We start from the raw sequence: 18,634 nt of genomic DNA on the forward strand, positions 1-18,634 counted from the left end.
TAAAGAACAAGATCAACCTGTTATAGATGCAATTTAAGGCTTAGGACAAAATATATTAAAAGTATCAGAAGAAAATAAAAATTTAATTCAAGAGTTAGTTCCAGTTGTAAATAAAAGAGCAAAAGTAGATTCAAGCTTATTAGTAACACCTACTATGTATGAGAGTTCAATAAGTGAAAGCGATACACCTATAACAGAAGAAATCAAACATATGAAAAAGCAAATTAAGTATAAAGTAGAAGGAATAGAATCTTTACCAACTACCCATTTTGGTAAGATTGCTTCCAGATATTATGCAACTAGAGATGATAAGAGATTTGTAATTCAACCATGTGATGATGATGGAAAAATCGTACATATGATTGGGGATACGGAAGTTAAAATTCATGGTGATGATTTAGTTATTAATAATCGACATTACACAGGAACAGAAGGTTTATGGGAATTGCTAACAAAACATAATCCAAAAAACTATAATGAAGATGATCTAGAAAAATATACACAAATAGTTATTGATTCTAATGTAGTATTTCATAACAATGATCCAAATACAAGAAAACAACGATCTAGTAGAAGTGAAAAATACAAAGAAATTATCAAACCTATTTGGGAAAGATATATAAAACCAACACTAGAACCAACACCACCAAGAAAGAAAACACCAAAGTCTGGAGAAGGAATAAAAATATACAACGAATTACCTAAAGAATATATATGGATGGATGATGTGAGAAAATTAATTGATCGATTTATAGTTATAGATGGAGAACAAAAAGCTGGAAATGATAACTTTTATAATGAGAAAGTAGGCATAATGGATATGATTAATTCTAAACTCACACAATTTATTCCTAATGATCCAAAGGGCATAGGTTATTTGATAAGGATATTGAATACGTTAACACCAAAATTTTGGAACAATGAGAAGTATGGAAAAGAACCACTAAATGATTTGATTAATAAACTTCCATTAATCAAGAAAGGTTAGAAAGAGGTGATAAAGGTATTAACCCACTAGATGAAACTTGCAGAGAACATGATATTTACTACAGAGATAATAAAGATACAGCTTCTAGACATATTGCAGACAAAGAATTAAAAAATAAAGCATGAGAAAAAGCTTTTGTTAAAGATCCAAGCTTGATAACAGAACGAATACCAGCTTTGGGAACTGCTTTGGCTATGAATGCAAAAGTAAGGTTTGGTTTAGGTTTATAAGTACTGTGTTTAATTTTTATGGATTTTACCATAAAAGTTTTATAATAAATATAAGTATGAAGTTAAGTAGTTTTACATTTACAATTCCTAACGAGGAACTTAAACAATTAAATATTGATCACATTCTAACTAAGAAACAGCTAAATGATAAAGCTAAAAAGATCAAAGAAGGTAAAAAACTGCATTTAACTCTTTCTATACCTCAAGTTAAGAAAATAAACAAAGAAATAAGGGCAAATGATAATAAAGTTCACTATGGAGGTTATATATTTACTATTCCAATTATTCTAGCTTTAATAGGTGCTCTTGATTCTTCTACTGCTGGAGTTGCTACTGTAGTCAAAACGGTGGAAGATGTGAAAAAGAATAAAGCAGAATTAGAAGAACAAAAGAGATATAACTTAGCAATGGAAGAGAAACAAGGTGGTAAGCTTTCAAAAAACGTAAAGCCTCGAAGAGTAAAGAAAAAGAAATCAAAGCCTTAAGTAATTTGGATCTAATTCATCTTGTTAAAAAGCTTAGGATATGAAAATTTAGAGGTGTATTTATGAGCGATGAATTGCCTAAACAACCAAAGAAGAATGAGTGTGGTATTGTTAACTTTGAAACATTAAAAATATAGGAACTCATTGGATTTGTTATTGGAAAGAAGGAAATAAAAAGTATGTATTTGATTCATTCGGAGGTAATCCACCAAAGACACTCGTAAAATACTTTGGTCATAATATAGAGTACAGTAGCAATCGTATACAACATTTTAACGAAGTAATCTGTGGGCATTTATGTATTGTAGTATTAAAAATGTTTACAGATGGATATAGTTTTTCAGAAATCATTATTCAGATGAATAGAAATAAGGATATTTGGAGAAGTTATATTTAAGTTTTTTTATGGGTTGAATTCATAAAATGATAACAATATTTTTCTTTATAATAAATATAGATAAAATAGAGTCATATGAATTGCAATAATTTAAACCTAATCAAAAGACAATTGAAAATTTAAATAAACCAAACAGATCTACTGAGTTTGATATAGATGTTGGGGATGGGTTCGTTCATCCTTATTATGCTGATATTTATGTAACTTTCGAAATTAGAGGTAGAGATGCTAATGGAGAATATACTGCTGGTCAAAATATTAGACTTGTTAATAACTTCTTCCCATATCTGTTTTCTCAAATACAAGTTAGTAAACATGGACAAATATTGAACATTATAGATTATCCTGGTTTAACTTCGACAGCTGTAAACACATGTACAATTTCAAAACCAGAAGCAAATCATTATGATGAATGTGGATGGGAAGGAATTACATGGCGAAGAACAGATGAAGAATTAGTATTTTTACTAAAACTTTTACCAGGATTTTGTTCTGATTTTAAAGATATGTGGAAATGAAGATTGAAATATACATTTAAAAGAAGTGGTTCTGATGATAATGCATTTGCTATTTGGAAAACTAAAAAGCAGGATGGAACATATGAGAATGATCAACCACATCCGGGTAAGGTTAAGATTACAAATACGGAGTTGAGAATGCCTATTAATTATTAACCTAACTATGCTACCTTGCTAAGAACTAACATGTTAAAAGAGGGTAAGATTCCTATTTCCTTCAACACATATCAACGTTTACAAAAATCAGTTACAGGTAAATATTTGGAATGTGATCTAACCACACAATTTAACTCAAGTGAATTTGATATGCCTAATTTTGTAATTGCATTTTTCCAAACTGATAGAAATGATAATCAAGAAATAGATTCAAGCTATTTTGATCATTGTAAACTACAGAATATCAATTTCCGTAATTCTAGAAATGAGTCTTTTCCTTTAGAATCTTTGAACTTAGATTTTGAAAAGCATCAATATCTCAATGCTTACGAAATGTATACAATACATAAGAGAGTTACAATTGGAAAACTGAGATGTTTTATTATCCTAAAGAGTTTTTAGAAAATAGACCGATGTTGGTGATTAACACAAGCAAGCATAACTCAGTAACTGTAAATGATAGAACCAATTTGAAATTAACTGTTAATTTTGAATGCAATATACCAGATAAAACGATTTGTTATGTTGTAATGAATGGCAAGAAAAACCTTGAATGTGATGTTCAAAAAGAAAAAAATAATCGAGAATATATAAATCAATTATGTTTAGTTTGTAAATGTTTTTATGGTAATATCATAAAACCATATATAGACCAAGAAGATAAACAGATTGTGATCCAAACCGTACAAGCGGAACGAATCGTTCCACTTGTGTTTAAGCTAGATGACTAGAATAATTTGTTTACTAGGAACGAAACATTCCACTTGTGTTTAAGCTAAGATGAATGATGAATTGTGTTTACTAGGAACGAAACGCTCCACTTGAGTTCATTTAATGACACCGATAATTTAAAAATGATCATAAAAACTTATTTAATAAAATGAATATTCCAGATAACATCCCACGAGAGAATCTAATTCCATTAATTGAGGATACAATATTAACACTTTAAAACTTACTAGCAAAAAATAAGAGGAAATTTAAGAGATTAAAATGTATTTATGTTACTCTTATTGCATTTTCGATACTGCTTTCTGCTTCTACAGGGTTTATAAATATATTTATTCCTGTTACAGTTTATTCGATTATTACAACAGCATTTGCATCTGCTTCTGCCGTTATCACTGGCTTATCTACACGATTTAATATAGCCTCGAAGAAAGAGTATTGTAAGAATATGGTTACTCAAATTGCTATGTTAAAAGATGAGCTTAATGTTATTAAAGTAATGAATGAAGAATTAACAGACGAACATATAAAAAATATTGTTGATAGAATTAACTATATATATAACGATAAGATCACTACAAAAATGAACAAATTTTTAAAAGTTTTATACAATAAATCTGAAATGGCCTCACAATTAAACGAGAAAATCAATATTAACATTTTAAAGCTTGTTAAATTGCAAGATCTGGAAGAAGGAAAATCATACGAAATAACCTCATGGAAACTGATACAAACAAAATACACTGGGGAAAGGGTATTAGTACATCTAAATGACAAAAAAAACCTTATTGCCACAGAGATATAATGAAGATACTGATCAAGTTTTAAAAGAGATGAAAACTAAGAAACTGTTTATGAGGTATGATGGAATGAAAGATCTTTCTAATGGTTATAAAATACACCAGGTGTTCTTTAAAAATGAATCTAAGAAGTAACCAAAATGATTTTTAAAAATTTTCCAAAGTAAAAAATGGAGTGGTTAGTATGGATCCCCAAAAAAATTTATTCTTACTAATAATTTGAATGTAATCATTAAGAATGTTCAAGAAAGCACAGAAGTCGTCTTCGAAATTAATGGCTGTTTATTCAGCTTAAACTATGACCAATGAACTGAGTTTAAGAAATCATTGTTTCCCATAGAGAACGAAGTTAGCAGAAGATTCCATTATCAGTACCCGAACTTGTAATTTTAAGTATGTTTTAAATTATAATTAATTGATTTTAAGAGTTTTATGTTTATAAAGCTATAAAACTAAAACCTTTAGACATACAGAACGCAATGCCATTTGAATTTTAAGGATCCATATATAAATAAGAGAGTTATTTGAGTTTTGTAATAATATCTTTAGAGTTATGCAACTTACAATACATTCAAAAGATATTAAATTTATTTCTCTGTTGATTGTCGTTTGAATTTTGAAAATCGGTTAATAAATAACGGTGTTACAGCGATTTAAAAAATAGTATCCCGCGAATACAGCATTGATGACAGGGTTGGTTATCGTGTTCAAAAAATTATCATGTTTACCTTATTTGATGGTAAATCATTGGTAATAGTTTCAAAGCCTAATTAGCAATTTTAACAATTCTGGAAAAACGTAAAAATAATTAGTTTCCAACCCTGTTTTTATAAAATTGTCTTACAACTTAGGATTTAATTCTAATATTCTGGTATCACTGAGTGCTAATGAAAAGGGTAGAAAGAGAGAGAGATGTGAGCGCTGTATGCGGTGTGCTTTGGAACTAGATGCTAACTCTAACAACAAGGATGGTAACTGCGAAGATGCATTCGCTTGAAAGCTGGCCGTTACGAGAGGAAAGTTGAGTGACGAATATTGCGCCCGAGCTATGCTCAGCCGTTAAATCCAATGTTATCTATATGGGAGGCGAAGAATACACCGAAGTTACTTCGCCGTTATCATTCTCTCTCTGTTTCTATTGCACAAACCTCTCCGTCGTTCAGAGCTGAGAGAAGGGAAAAAAGAAAGAGAATCGGATTGCGAGTCACGTTTTACTTCCTTCTTCTTGTTTTCTATATATGTATATGTGTGCGCGACAGGTGATATTGTAAATGTATGTGTGCGATTGAGCGAGAGTGTATATACATATATACCTGTAACAGCTGTATGCAATATACTAAACTTTAAACTTTTATAATTCAGTTATTTTTGAAGCGATTTCCACCAAACAAAAACTATTTTTTCAAACAAAGACAGCACTATAAGTTGTTAGTTTTAGATATAAGTTTTTATGACCTTAAATGTCATAAAAAAGTAGTTTAATTATCTTTACTCCCAATTTGAATAAGGCATCATCCATACCCTCCATTTCAAAAATGCATTTATATAGTCACTCCACTTGTTATTAATATGATTGATAAAGATATGATGGTTCTTAAAACTGAAATAGTAATTTAAATTCTTGTAGGGCAAAGCATTATTCCACAGCTCATTTATTTTATTAAGATGATATTTTGCTCTTTCATCAAGTTGAGCTTTTCCATTCTTATAGTCGATGTACAATTCTAAAAACAATAGTTTGATAGAATTCAGTTCGTTTTGTAAGTCTATAAATTCTTTTTCAGATAATTGTTCAGGATTTACAACATTATAAGCAAACGCACCCATTTTTTCTGTTTCATCATTTTATTCCGGTATGCTTTACACTCATCATGTCTTGTATTTCCATTTCGAGCAAATTCTTGGTATTGCTTTAATTCTCCACAAATTACACAATTTTTCATTTTTTGTTAAATATAAAATATCCAAAATAGTTATTTCATATTTTTTTTATAACTAGATATATTTCACGATTCGATTTGCATGTGATAAAAGCCAATGAGCAGAGTCACTACCCAATCTACTTTGGAGTTGCAATTATGTAAATATTTTGTGCTATTCTTCTGTTCTAGTAAAAAATATGGAGGTAGGGTGTGCGTTAGGACTGGTATCAATGACACTACTCATGCAACATCATTATACTAGTACAATAAGTGTTTTCGATGGATATTCTCATGGTCCATCTGTAAAAGATTTAAACCATACCAGAAGAAATTGAAAGAATGGCAGCTCAGATGTTCTAATATCCCTTAACAGCAACCTCATCATAAAAAGGACTTCTTAGCAAACAAAGTGAACAAACAACGATTCATCCACATGCTCAGTTCTCACCTAGAAGAAATTGGATGTCAGTGTGTACATGCAAAAGAAGATGCGGATTTATTAATTGCGCAGACTGCGGTGGAAGTTGCTTGCGAGAAGGATGTTATTGTTGTTGCTGATGATACCGATGTACTGGTTCTTGTTTGACACCACATACATCCGCCTGCAAACATATTTCATCCCTGAATATAAAAGGGAATGCGCAGTCCATACCAGTGTCATGTTCAACGAATCCAAAGCAGCTTGGGAGTCAACGTCATTCAAACTGTTTTCACATGCCTGTCAAGGTTGTGACTCTACGTCTCATTTTTTCTGCGAGGGCAAAGAGAAAAGTCTGAAAATGTTAATAAAGGGACAACTTTATGCAAATGTGCAGACGTTTTTATGATCCATCAGCAACTACCAAAGATGTTCTAGCAGCAGGTGAGAAAGCAACAGTTGCAATATACAACGGCTCAGAATCACACATTCTTGATGTGCTTTAATTTAAACGTTTCAGCAAAAAATACTTTTTCAATGAAGCAGCAGTCCCTTCCACCAACGTCAGCAGCAGCCAAGTTCTACAGTATAAGAGCTTACTACCAAAGTCAAGTGTGGAGGGGAAATGATCGGCTGCTACTAACAGAATGGGGATGGTCCACTCACAGCGGACAACTACTCCCAATACTAACAGATATACCTCTTGCACGTAAGGATGTATTGGAAATGGTCCGTTGTAACTGTAGGACAGACTGTCAATCAGGTCGTTGTTCTTGCCGAAGCCATAATCTGGGCTGTTCACCTGCATGTGGTGAATGTCGGGGTTCAGCGTGCTCGAAGAGTCCACGCGAATAAAACATATCACATTAGTTCGAAGATGAAGATCAAAATGACGATGATTTCCAATAAGAATGAGAACATGTTAAATAATGAACGTTTGTTATTGACTGATAATATTATAATCATTATAATCATATACTACTATATATATACAGCATTGATCATTCATTTATTCCTGGTATTTCTTTATTTTTTGTTAATCTCATTGCCATTCAGTATATTTGGTTGATTTGATACTGTACATTATATATATATATATATATATATATATATATATATATATATATATATATATATATATATATATATATATATATATATATATAGTTATAGTTATAGTTATAGTTATAGTTATATTTGAAATTCTTACCTTGTTGATTTGATCTGAAACATAATACAGAAGAATGCGGTGTAAAATAAAATCATTACGTTTTTTTACTATATTCATCGCTATCTTTCATTACAATGACACTCTCGTCACATAACATGGTCTACCTCACTTAATTTCTAAAACAAAGAAATCACTTTAATATCAATAGGAAGAGCAGATTCTACTCTACAATTTTTTTTTATGGATGAGTTTTTGCTATCTTTAACAGTTTCATGCTTATGCGCCAATTGCTATAAGTAACAAACCGAATGTAATGTAATTCTGGGAAGAACAGCCACCATATTTCAAGGTGATGGCGTCATTGCAGGACTTTAACATCTTTTCTCTCTTTTGCGATCTATTGCAATCAATTTAACACAAGAACGAAGTTCCTATCTTATTTCTGTGAGAAGATATACTTCCTGTTTCAAAGTAAAGTGTTCAATTTCAATATTCAAAATGGCGGCACAAAATGGCGGGAAAATACACGTCATATTTTGCTACACTTTTATGTGTTGTTTAGAATTCTTTTCTCTGCCATAAAATCGAAACAAAGTTTCTGTTACAATTTGTTCCGGGTCAAACCATATTTTGACAGGATTAAAATCAAAGTTGTCATATCTTCTCCATTTCCCCCCTCCCCTACATAAAGTCAATGAACGATTCCATAACTTCTACTTTTGCACTTCATAATACTTCAATAATTTGGTCCTCGTTGGAAACGTCAAGCGCACTGTAGAAAACTATGGAGAAATACTTTGCTTCCTTAGGTTGCTGTATAATCCTGATCTGCACTTGCCCTTCCAATAGGCTGATAAATTTACTGCGAATGCCCAGTAACAAGCAGAAAACTGTCATTTTCTCTTTTATCTTGATTTTTTATTCCCAGGCCACTACCGTCCTTCCCCATTACTTTCTTCCTCCCAAATTCCCGAGGAATGTCACCACTCATACTGACGGACTAACATGGTGATAAATGCCAAAAACCCAGAAATCTCATTTCTAATCCTAATCGATGTCTACTATCCGAACATCTATTTCAATAAGACCCTTCAGCAACCTCATAGATTATTTTTATGTGACTAGAAATTTTTATGTAAAAATTCAATCTATGTTTATATAACTAGATTTAGAATATACCAATTGCATTCTGGATGCCATAGTATCGTTTTCAAGCAATACGCTGCATGTGTAGCAATATGAAACAAAAAATAAGCTCGAGAAATCTAATTTATGATTCCACATTTTAAAAGTCTTTCCTTAAATTTTTAAAGCAAAGCTTAATTGACTGATTCTGACTGATTGGTGGATTGTGAGAATTATTTCCCAACAACAAATTTGTGAACATTTTAAATAAAATATACGTATTTGATGTTTTAAAGGAATAAAAAAGCAGGTATCAGGCAAACAAAGTTCAAAATTCCCATCCTATTCTTCTAGTCTTTCCTTTTAGATAAATAATTCTTCAAATTTTAACTGTATATCTATTCACATAACGTGAAACAGAGTTAGAAAAAAAAAGTGCCGCAAATAGACATGTGATAGAGAAACAATCATGAAGCAAGAGATGTGTTCAGTTGAAAGATAAAATTTCTGTTTGTAATACATTTGCGTTTTCCAACGACCAATCCCCAAATTTCCACGCGCGATTAAACAATTATTATAAAAGAAAAAGTTATATGTTAAAAATAATATACAATATATGCACTTAATCTACTTTTTAATACACATGCCTTTACCACAAATACACTTTATGCCAATCCATTAACAATTTTTAATCATTCTCTTAAGTTTCCAAATTTATGAACTTACTTTACAATTGGCAACGTTCCAACACTCAGACGGGCAAAGCCCGGATAGATGTGTACACTTTCATTGCCTACAATGTTTTGCATCAATGCCATCTGAGCAAAAACGCACGGACAAGTTTCGGATTATCCTAGCCAGGAGCGGATCCATAACGGACTTCTGGGAGAGGGCAGTGGGTTATAATACTGTTACTTAGAGCTACTTTTAAGAGCTCCAAACTCTCGGATGGGTTATACTTATATATCAAATAAGAAAATTTCCTCCTCTGAGTTTTATTTATATATAAAATAAGAAAGTTTCGCCCAGATCCCATCCCCCTGCATCCGCCCCTGGTTCTAGCAGGGAGATCGAGTGTCGTCCGACACTCGAACGGACGAACGCCCGGGTATAAGCAAACACGCTAATTGTTTGTCATGTATTGCTACACTCATCCGAGGGAAGCACCCGGATAGGTGTGAACACTGGCTAACGCTTGATCAACTACGAAGTGTAGCGCATTATCGTGTAAAAAAAGAATGGCAGGGATACCATACAAAATCAGAAAAAAATAGTTTACTAATTCAGAAGTTTCAATTGTATTGTGCCTTCACTGAAATTGGATTAACCTAAAACGTCACGCTAAAACAAAGATAAAAGACCACCTAGCACAAATAATTAAAATTAAACAACAGAACATATGTTATATAGGTAAGTGACATTCTATGTGTATGTATAGATATTACACTAGCTAGTCCTGAATCTTTAAATTGAAAGAAGCTTAACTAATGCTTGTTACGGCTTCAGTTAAAATCCAAGTTTACCTGATCTGACCTGTGTGTTTCACATTAGATTGATCGGTTTGCGTTTTGAAGAAGTTAGACAAGCGTAACTTGCCACAAGCAATATAGGCCTAGAATTCATCAAATGTTCTGAAGCACAATCAATTAGCCTCGATAATAACCTTATCTATGCTAAGGTTGTATATTTGTATATTCAATAGGTAATTTGTCAGTTTGGTAGCTTCCCGATTTCCCAGAATTCAAGTTAAACTATTGCCAGCAGAATTACTTGTATGTATACTTGTAGTTAGAGAAATTTTAAGTATTATCTTTAAGCCTCCAAGAATAATCCGGATCTAAAATTGTCTTCTGGTTTCTATAAATCTTTCAGACAACTTACTATGTTGTTACACAATGTCTCATCGCTGTTGTCTTCACAATCATAGGAATTTCCATTGCAGAGGAGATCTTTAGATATGCATTTACCAGATGGACACTGGTAGTGCTTCGGAGGACAAGTTCCAATCTGAAAAAAATATGACAGATATGAGTAAACATCTGTGATATTTACAACAGCGTTGTACTATGGAAACTATAGTTCAAAAAAGTTCGTTACTTATTTCCCGTCTTAGATAATGCAAGCAAACAAACATTGTTTACATTACAAATTAAGGGCTACAAGTATAGAATACGAAAATTAAGAAATAAGACGTTCCGTAGAAATTTTAGTACGTCATTCGTTTTACCTACATTGTCTATAAAAAGAAGGTATTGTAATCTTTACCCTAAACTTTACCATACTTCAGGAAAAATATACTTGGAGAATATAAGCGAAACTAAATTCAATTACTATTATTTTCTATTTTTTCTACGCATTCAGGCATAAAATTCTTTGTTGATATATATTAGTGCATTCACAAAATATTTATATTACTCAATCTAGATCTGTTCATTCAAACTTGTAAGTGTACCTGGAGTTAGTGTTCTTGTAATTAGACAAGTTTCAACTACCACTTTAAAACTTCCAGGAATAGTACGGAACTAAATTTGTCTTCTGTTTATACAAATCTAACGATTATTTTATTTCACCCAACTTACTGTCTTGTTACATAATATTGAATCATTGTTATCTTCACAATCGTAGGAATCATAAAACGACATTTAATTTTTGGGGCCTACAACCCATGAAACATATATTACTGACCGAACAAGTTATACAGTAAACTCACGATTATCCTCGGAATTAGGTTGTGCAGCAACTACTGAAATCCGTGGATAATCCTAAAATGGATGAACAAGGAAAAAGCAACACAATAATACTTTCAAATAATCTTTGTATACAGTATGGAGCAGAGATGGTCATCCTCCCTCATTTTGCAGTCATGAGGGCCGCCCTCACCCTCATTTTAGTAGTTGAGGGTGAGAGCGTTGGAGGGTGAGGGCGATAAAGTAATTGAGGGTGAGTGTGAGCGCGTCAATGGAGGGTGAGTGTGAGGGAAGGTTAGTGTGAGGGCGTCAATGGAGGGTGAGTGCGTCAATGGAGGGTGAGTGTCAGTGCGTCAATGGAGGGTGAGTGTGAGGGCGTCAATGGAGGGTAAGTGTGAGGGAGGGTGAGTGTGAGGGCGTCAATGGAGGGTAAAGGTGAGGGTGTCAGTTGAGGGTGAGTGTGAAGGCGTCAATGGAGGGTGAGGGTGTCAGTTGAGGGTGAGTGTGAGGGAGGGTGAGGGTGTCAGTTGAGGATGAGTGTGAGGGAGATGAGGGTGAGGGCGTCAATTGAGGGTGTGGGTAAGGGTTCATAAAATTAATTATCTTGCAATTCTTCATTTCTGGAAAATATGTTAGAAAATGTAATGTAGTTTTTTTCTTAGAATTAATCCTCGTTCACAGAAAATCGTCATACCAATATTCAATCAGTTTCAAACGCTTTTCATGCGTGAAGACAAGATGTTTCTCAAAGCTTTATTACTTTTCTATATTTATATATTTTCACTTTATAGAAATAATAATTACAAAATATATAAAAATATCTACTGCAAGTTTCTGGCTACCAAAAATTTCAAAGTTTAACGAAAGTAACCCATTAAAAATACTAGAAGTTCTCAGGAAATGATATTTTTTTCATATATTCATTCAGAAAAGAAACTAATAAATATTCATATATTCATTCATTCTGAAATTGTAACTAAGAAAAAGCTTTATTTCTTCTTCTAAGTAAGAGAAAAATATATATAAGAAAAATACAAAGCTGCAAGCCGCAATAAATAACTTTATATTTAATTATCAAATAAAAGGATATTTCCTGCTTTTGGCTATATACGTACTTTTAGACTTCCAAACTACGCTATGCGTATGAAAGGGAAGTCTTATAGAACGGCTGTGTCCGTCTGTGTGTCTGTCAGTCAACAGGTAACACATCAAAATCGGTAAGAGCTATTGACAAGCGGTTTTCGGGAATCGACAAAGCACCACAATAATAGATTGCATCTCCTTTAACAACCTCCTACTTAACAGGTACTCTCAAATCATCTTGGGAGTCAATCTGTTAAACCGGAAGTGGTAGAAATCGGAAATTTCCGGTTTCAAATAAAAGACCGGTAATAGCGATCGGCAAACGGTTTTCGGAAATAGGTGGATATGAAAGGAACCACCTTAACTCCTGCATTTCTACTAAAATTGGAAGTGTTAGGATCCACTACTACTTCAGGTTTCAATATTGATTTTCATAAACTTAAAAGGGTAAGAGCTATTGATAAACGGTTTTCGGGATCAATTATGCATTGCCAGAATAGGTTCTATCTCTTTCAACAATCTTACTTAAACGGGAAGTGGTAGAGGTCGACCATATCTGGTTTCAACAAACATATTCATAATTCATAAACGAATATAAAACATAGCTAACGATAAAGAGTTTTCAGAAATCGAATTTAGGGTCTTAAGGGAACAAACCACCTGTACTCCAGTATTTCCACTAAAATCGGAAGTGGTATAAATTCACTACTACTTCTAATTCCAATATTGATTTTCCTAGACCTAAAACGGTAAGTGCTACCGACAAACGGTTTTCGGGAATCTATTCAGCATCCCAAGAACAGGTTCCATCTCTTTCAACAATCTTCGAGTTAAACCAGAAGCTATGTTGAACCACTTCTGGTTTCAACAATATTGGTCATAACTCAAAAACGGTAAGAGCTATTGAGAAACGGTTTTCGGGAAACGATTTTCGTCGTTCTAATAATAGGTATCATCTCCTTTGAAAACGTAAGATTTAAACCGTAAGTGGTAGAAATCAACTACTTCCGGTTTCTACTATTTCCAGTTTTACTATACTTTGGAACTTTACCGTAGTTTCATACTGTAGAACGATACTCGCTTGTTCTATCATATAATTCTTGTGTTATCAAATACTAGATTTATTAGTAGGTACTCATTAATATTTATATATTTTCCCGTTATAGGACCTAGAAAGTTGGAAGATTATAATTTGCTGTAATGTCATATTTCTATTCATTGATTCAATCAATATCATGGCTTAATGTGGAGTTAATACTTGATAGTGAATATTTGTTTAGAATGGAAAATTTTCAGAAATGGGAAGTTTTAAGCGGAAAATTTTTCACTTCACATCACTAGTTGCAGGGATGGTTTCAGTAGAGCAGTTGTTAATATGTACATTTAATGGACGGAACAATGTAAAGGAGATTCTTCCTTCTAGGGTAGAAAATGTTTTATTTGTAGCTGTACTTCATTTGAAGGAGCGCCAAGTGAACTTTGTGGTGGACAAATACCGAATGCGGTGGTTTTCTCGGGGTTCTTCCGTTCCCTCCCACTTTCTTCATTCCACCATTTGATTCATTTCTCATCTCATCATCATAAACGTGCGACGTTAAACTGAATAGTTCATTTCATTTTATTTGAAGGAGAACATTTCTAACCAGCGATTATCTGAAGCAGAGATCCTTGGGTTATCCGGGTTCGATTCCGTGCCGGACATAAGTTCCGCGACAGGGAGAAAAGCTCAATTAAATATAAACCATAATTGTATTTATAACTAGCAGCGTTCACCCCGCTTCGCTGCGGTCACCCCGGAACGCAATAAACTTTGTTACTTAGATAATTTTTACTTTTTCGCTTTCAAGTGATATGATAAAAACCATAGAAGATTGCAGTAAATGTTAACATTATATCGCCTGTCATTTATGTTAACCCGCCCCGCTTCGCTGCGGTCACCCCCGAACGCAATAAACTTTGTTACTTAGATAATTTTTACTTTTTCGCTTTCAAGTGATATGATAAAAACCATTATAACGCCTGTCATGTATGTTAACCCGCCGAGTGACACGGTCATGCGGGTTGCATATAAATACGTTTATTTTTATACCTATGATGAACTAACAAAGGATTTGTACGTAATGGACACCTGAATGGTCAATTATCTCAAGACACTGGTAATTGAAAATTAAAGTGATATGATAAAAAACATCTAGGGTCCAAATCCTAATAACCCCCCAAAAATAAAAGAAATTGGTTCAGCCGTATTAGCGTGATGAGCGGACAAAGGATTTGTACGTTCTCTTTTATATATGTAGATAGATGATTTTCATGTATAATTATAGTCCTAAATTTACACAGTTCAACTTTTTTATTATTATTAAATTAAATATTTCCCTTTACCTCTCGTGACTGGTGGCTTGTTGGCAGTGGCGTCACTTGGTCTAATTTGGGGTGTTCAAGCCTCCCCTATTTCTTGCAAGCCCACCTAAATTTCACTATGTTACATACTTTTAGAAAAGAGGATACTAAGAAAATCTACCGAAATTACAGTATTGACGAATTTGCACCCAAATGCAACAGAAGGTGCACACACACCTTAAAATTCAGCATCTTCACAAAGTAATTGATCGTTAGTAGATGTCCCGGCGTTCATACCGTGGGAAAATTTTGGCCCTAAAACCGTTTTAGAGGGCTCTAACCCGGCCTAAACCAGTATGTTGCTATGCTAGAATAAGGAAGTATACTCTTGGACGACTACCAGATGTAGAAACAAGATGAAACATGACTTTTTTCGTCTCCTCATCTTATATTGTTTAGTTATTTGAGCCCCCGCCACCCCCTGCTCCTGGAAAGCCAAAGAGCAAAAGCGATTTAGCCCCTTGGTCCTATTCCCCCGAAATGTCTGTAGGTTATGAACTGAAGGCATGATATTCAAATGATCGAAGCTTCTCAGCAGATTGTATGAAATTGACCTTAGTTGCTAAGGTAAATATTATATTTCATGATTTTTTTTAAAACGTGGGATTAGAAACAATATATGAGTCTCATAACGAAACACATACCCATACGAAATCGTGTTGCTTAGCCCCTTGGTCCTATTCCCCCGAAATGTCTGTAGGTTATGAACTGAAGGCATGATATTCAAATGATCGAAGCTTCTCAGCAGATTGTATGAAATTGACCTTAGTTGCTAAGGTAAATATTGTATTTCACGATTTTTTAAAAACGTGGGATAAGAAACAATATATGAGTCTCATAACGAGACACATACCGATACACTCCTCCCCCAGACTTCCTGCGAAAAGCGTGAGGATTTAGCCCTCGTCTTATCCTCACGAAATGTCTGTAGCTTATGACCCTTGTGAGTTGACCATTGTGAGTGACCTTCTCAGGAATATGAGTTGATAAGACGAATAGTGCAGTTCATGATTCTTTTAAAACGTATCGGATTCCATTGATTGAACATGTTCTAATAGCGGAAGCTTCTCATAGCATATCATATTGTTTTAAAACGTAGGACGTTGTATTGCATGTGAAAAGTGTTATATGGATATTCACATGATGATGTCTGTTATGACAAGTAATTAAAATCACTTATGTAGAGAAATCAAAGATCAGATTATGCCACATGAATTTGCTGCTTATGTTAAAGCCGTGATGAGATATTGCAATATAACATATTCCCATAACACAAAAAACTACGTCATCGAAATTTAGAATTGAAATACAGTCCCATAGAGATACCTGTATAAACAAAGTGAAACATGACTTTCCCAAGTCTTGTTGTGAAATATATTATCTTATGTATTGAAACCGTAACGAGATGTTTTCGATTATGGTAGGCATGATCGAACTTGTTGTGACATGTTTCTTTAAGGCAAACACGTGTGTGTGTGTGTGTGTGTGTGTGTGTGTGTGTGTGTGTGTGTGTGTGTGTGAGTGTGTGTGTGTAGACCTGAAAAAAGATTAGTTGTGAGTTAGAGTTAAGAGAGAGAAGCTGTAATTACTCTTCGCTGTTTTTCACTTCATATTTGTAATAGTGTGTGTGTGCTTGTGTGTGCTTGATCCGTTGGATGGCTAGAGCAGTGAATAAGTGTTATTATCAGGCGTTTTATTAAAATAGGTAAGTAAAAATATATTATTAAAAATGTTACGGTCTATGATTATCCCTTAAAGAATAAAACAATATGTTATGTCTTCATTTAACTATAAATGCACTCCAAACAGTGTATTTACTTTGCGTTTCCGTATTTGAAAATGAGATTAAATTCTAACGTTAAAAACACGTACATATAAGCGTAACTGTATGATGTATGATGCTTCTGATCCTGCACGTTGAATTCTGAGAAAATGATAAGATGGAATTCTTGAATGTTTTCTGACTCGCATTGCAAGTAGGTTACAGCTGACTGAATGTCTGGAGACTTGTATAAAACAGTTAGTGAACGAAAAGTCGTATCACTTATAATTTAACGTTAAAATATAAAAAGAAGAGGTATATTATGTGTTTTAATTTTGATAATATCATGCCTTCCTATTTGTTTGTTTATCTGTCTGTAGTATGTGCTCGGGGCGAGCAAACATCAAAGGCGCGAACAATGAAATGTTTGAATTTTACGTCCCACGATTATGCCAGCTAGGCTAGGCGTGAAAAATGAAATGAAATCTTTGAGTTTTACGTCCCACAATTATGCAAGATAGGCTAATGGGAAATCTTTAAATTTTACGTTCCATGGTTTGAAATCTTTGAGTTTTACGTCCCACATCTATGTCTGCTAGGTTAATGAAAACGGTGATGATGAGAAATGAATGAAATGTTGGAATGAAGAAAGTGGAAGGAAACGGGAGAAGTCCGAGGAAATCCTCGTACACGGCGTTTGTCCACAATAAAGTTCACTTGGCTAAAACAGGATTTTGAACCTGGGACTCCCATGCACCATAGGTGAACGCATTACCACTGAGTCAGCGAGGCCCCCTGTCGAAAAGGTATCAAAACTTGGCCATGGTCTCAGAACAAGACGAAGCGAAGATATGTGTGTATTAACCATCCGGGACCCATGCATCATAGGTGAACGCTCTACCACTGAGCCACCGACCCCCCTGATGAAAAGGTATCAAAATGTGATCAGAAACATCCCCCAACCCCCCGAGCTAAGATCGAACGAGAGAAACAATGAAATGAAATTTGTGTTTTACGTCCCACGCTTATGACGATTAGGCTAATGGGAAATGTTCAAGTTTTACGTCCCACAGTCATGTCGGTTATGTTAATAGAGACGGTGATGATGAGAAATGAATGAAATGTTGGAACGGAGAAAGTGGGAGGAAATTCACGTACACGGTGTTTGTCCACCACAAAGTTCACTTGATTGGAACAGGATTTTGAACCTAGGACCTTCCACGTACACGGTGTTTGTACATCACAAAGTTCACTTGGTGGGAACAGGATTTTGAGCCTGCGACCCCCATACATCAGAGGTGAACGCTCTATCACCGAACAACCGAGACCCATAAAACGAGAGACAGAGAGAGGTCAAACCACAACACTCATGCAGGGTTGCTGTGTTCAACGATGATACTCTGAACTCGTTAGCACACCATCTAAGGGGGTTGATGTTGGGGGTCTCTAGGGTTTCTGTCGAGACACGTAAAAATAATTTAAAATGAACGATATTAGTGTCAAATACATAGTTTTCGGGGTCGCTGTGTTCAATGATGATACTCTGAACTCAATAACACATCATCTAAGGGGGTTGAAGATGCGGGTCTCCAGGGTTGGTATCGAGACACGTAAAAATAATTTAAAATCATTGATATTAGTGTCAAATACTCTGAACTCGTTAGTACACCATCTAAGGGGGTTGAAGTTGGGGGTCTTCAGGGTTGGTATCAAGACACGTAAAAATAATTTAAAATCACCGATATTAGTGTCAAATACATAGT

At 34.1% G+C, this 18,634-nt stretch overlaps 1 protein-coding gene across 3 annotated transcripts in view; it reads right to left on the reverse strand.

Annotated features, from left to right (window-relative positions):
- The window catches only part of LOC145673403 (uncharacterized), a 501,393-nt gene that overhangs the window by 238,898 nt on the left and 243,861 nt on the right, over positions 1–18,634 (reverse strand). For all 3 annotated transcript variants that reach the window (XM_081743070.1, XM_081743067.1, XM_081743068.1), the window contains exon 8: positions 10,821–10,946. In XM_081743070.1, the coding sequence (XP_081599196.1) occupies positions 10,821–10,946 (126 nt within the window). The remainder of the gene's footprint in view (positions 1–10,820; positions 10,947–18,634) is intronic.

The sequence above is a fragment of the Thermobia domestica genome, chromosome 16, assembly GCF_964235325.1.
Source record: "Thermobia domestica chromosome 16, izTheDome1.hap1.1, whole genome shotgun sequence".
Lineage (NCBI taxonomy): Eukaryota > Metazoa > Arthropoda > Insecta > Zygentoma > Lepismatidae > Thermobia > Thermobia domestica.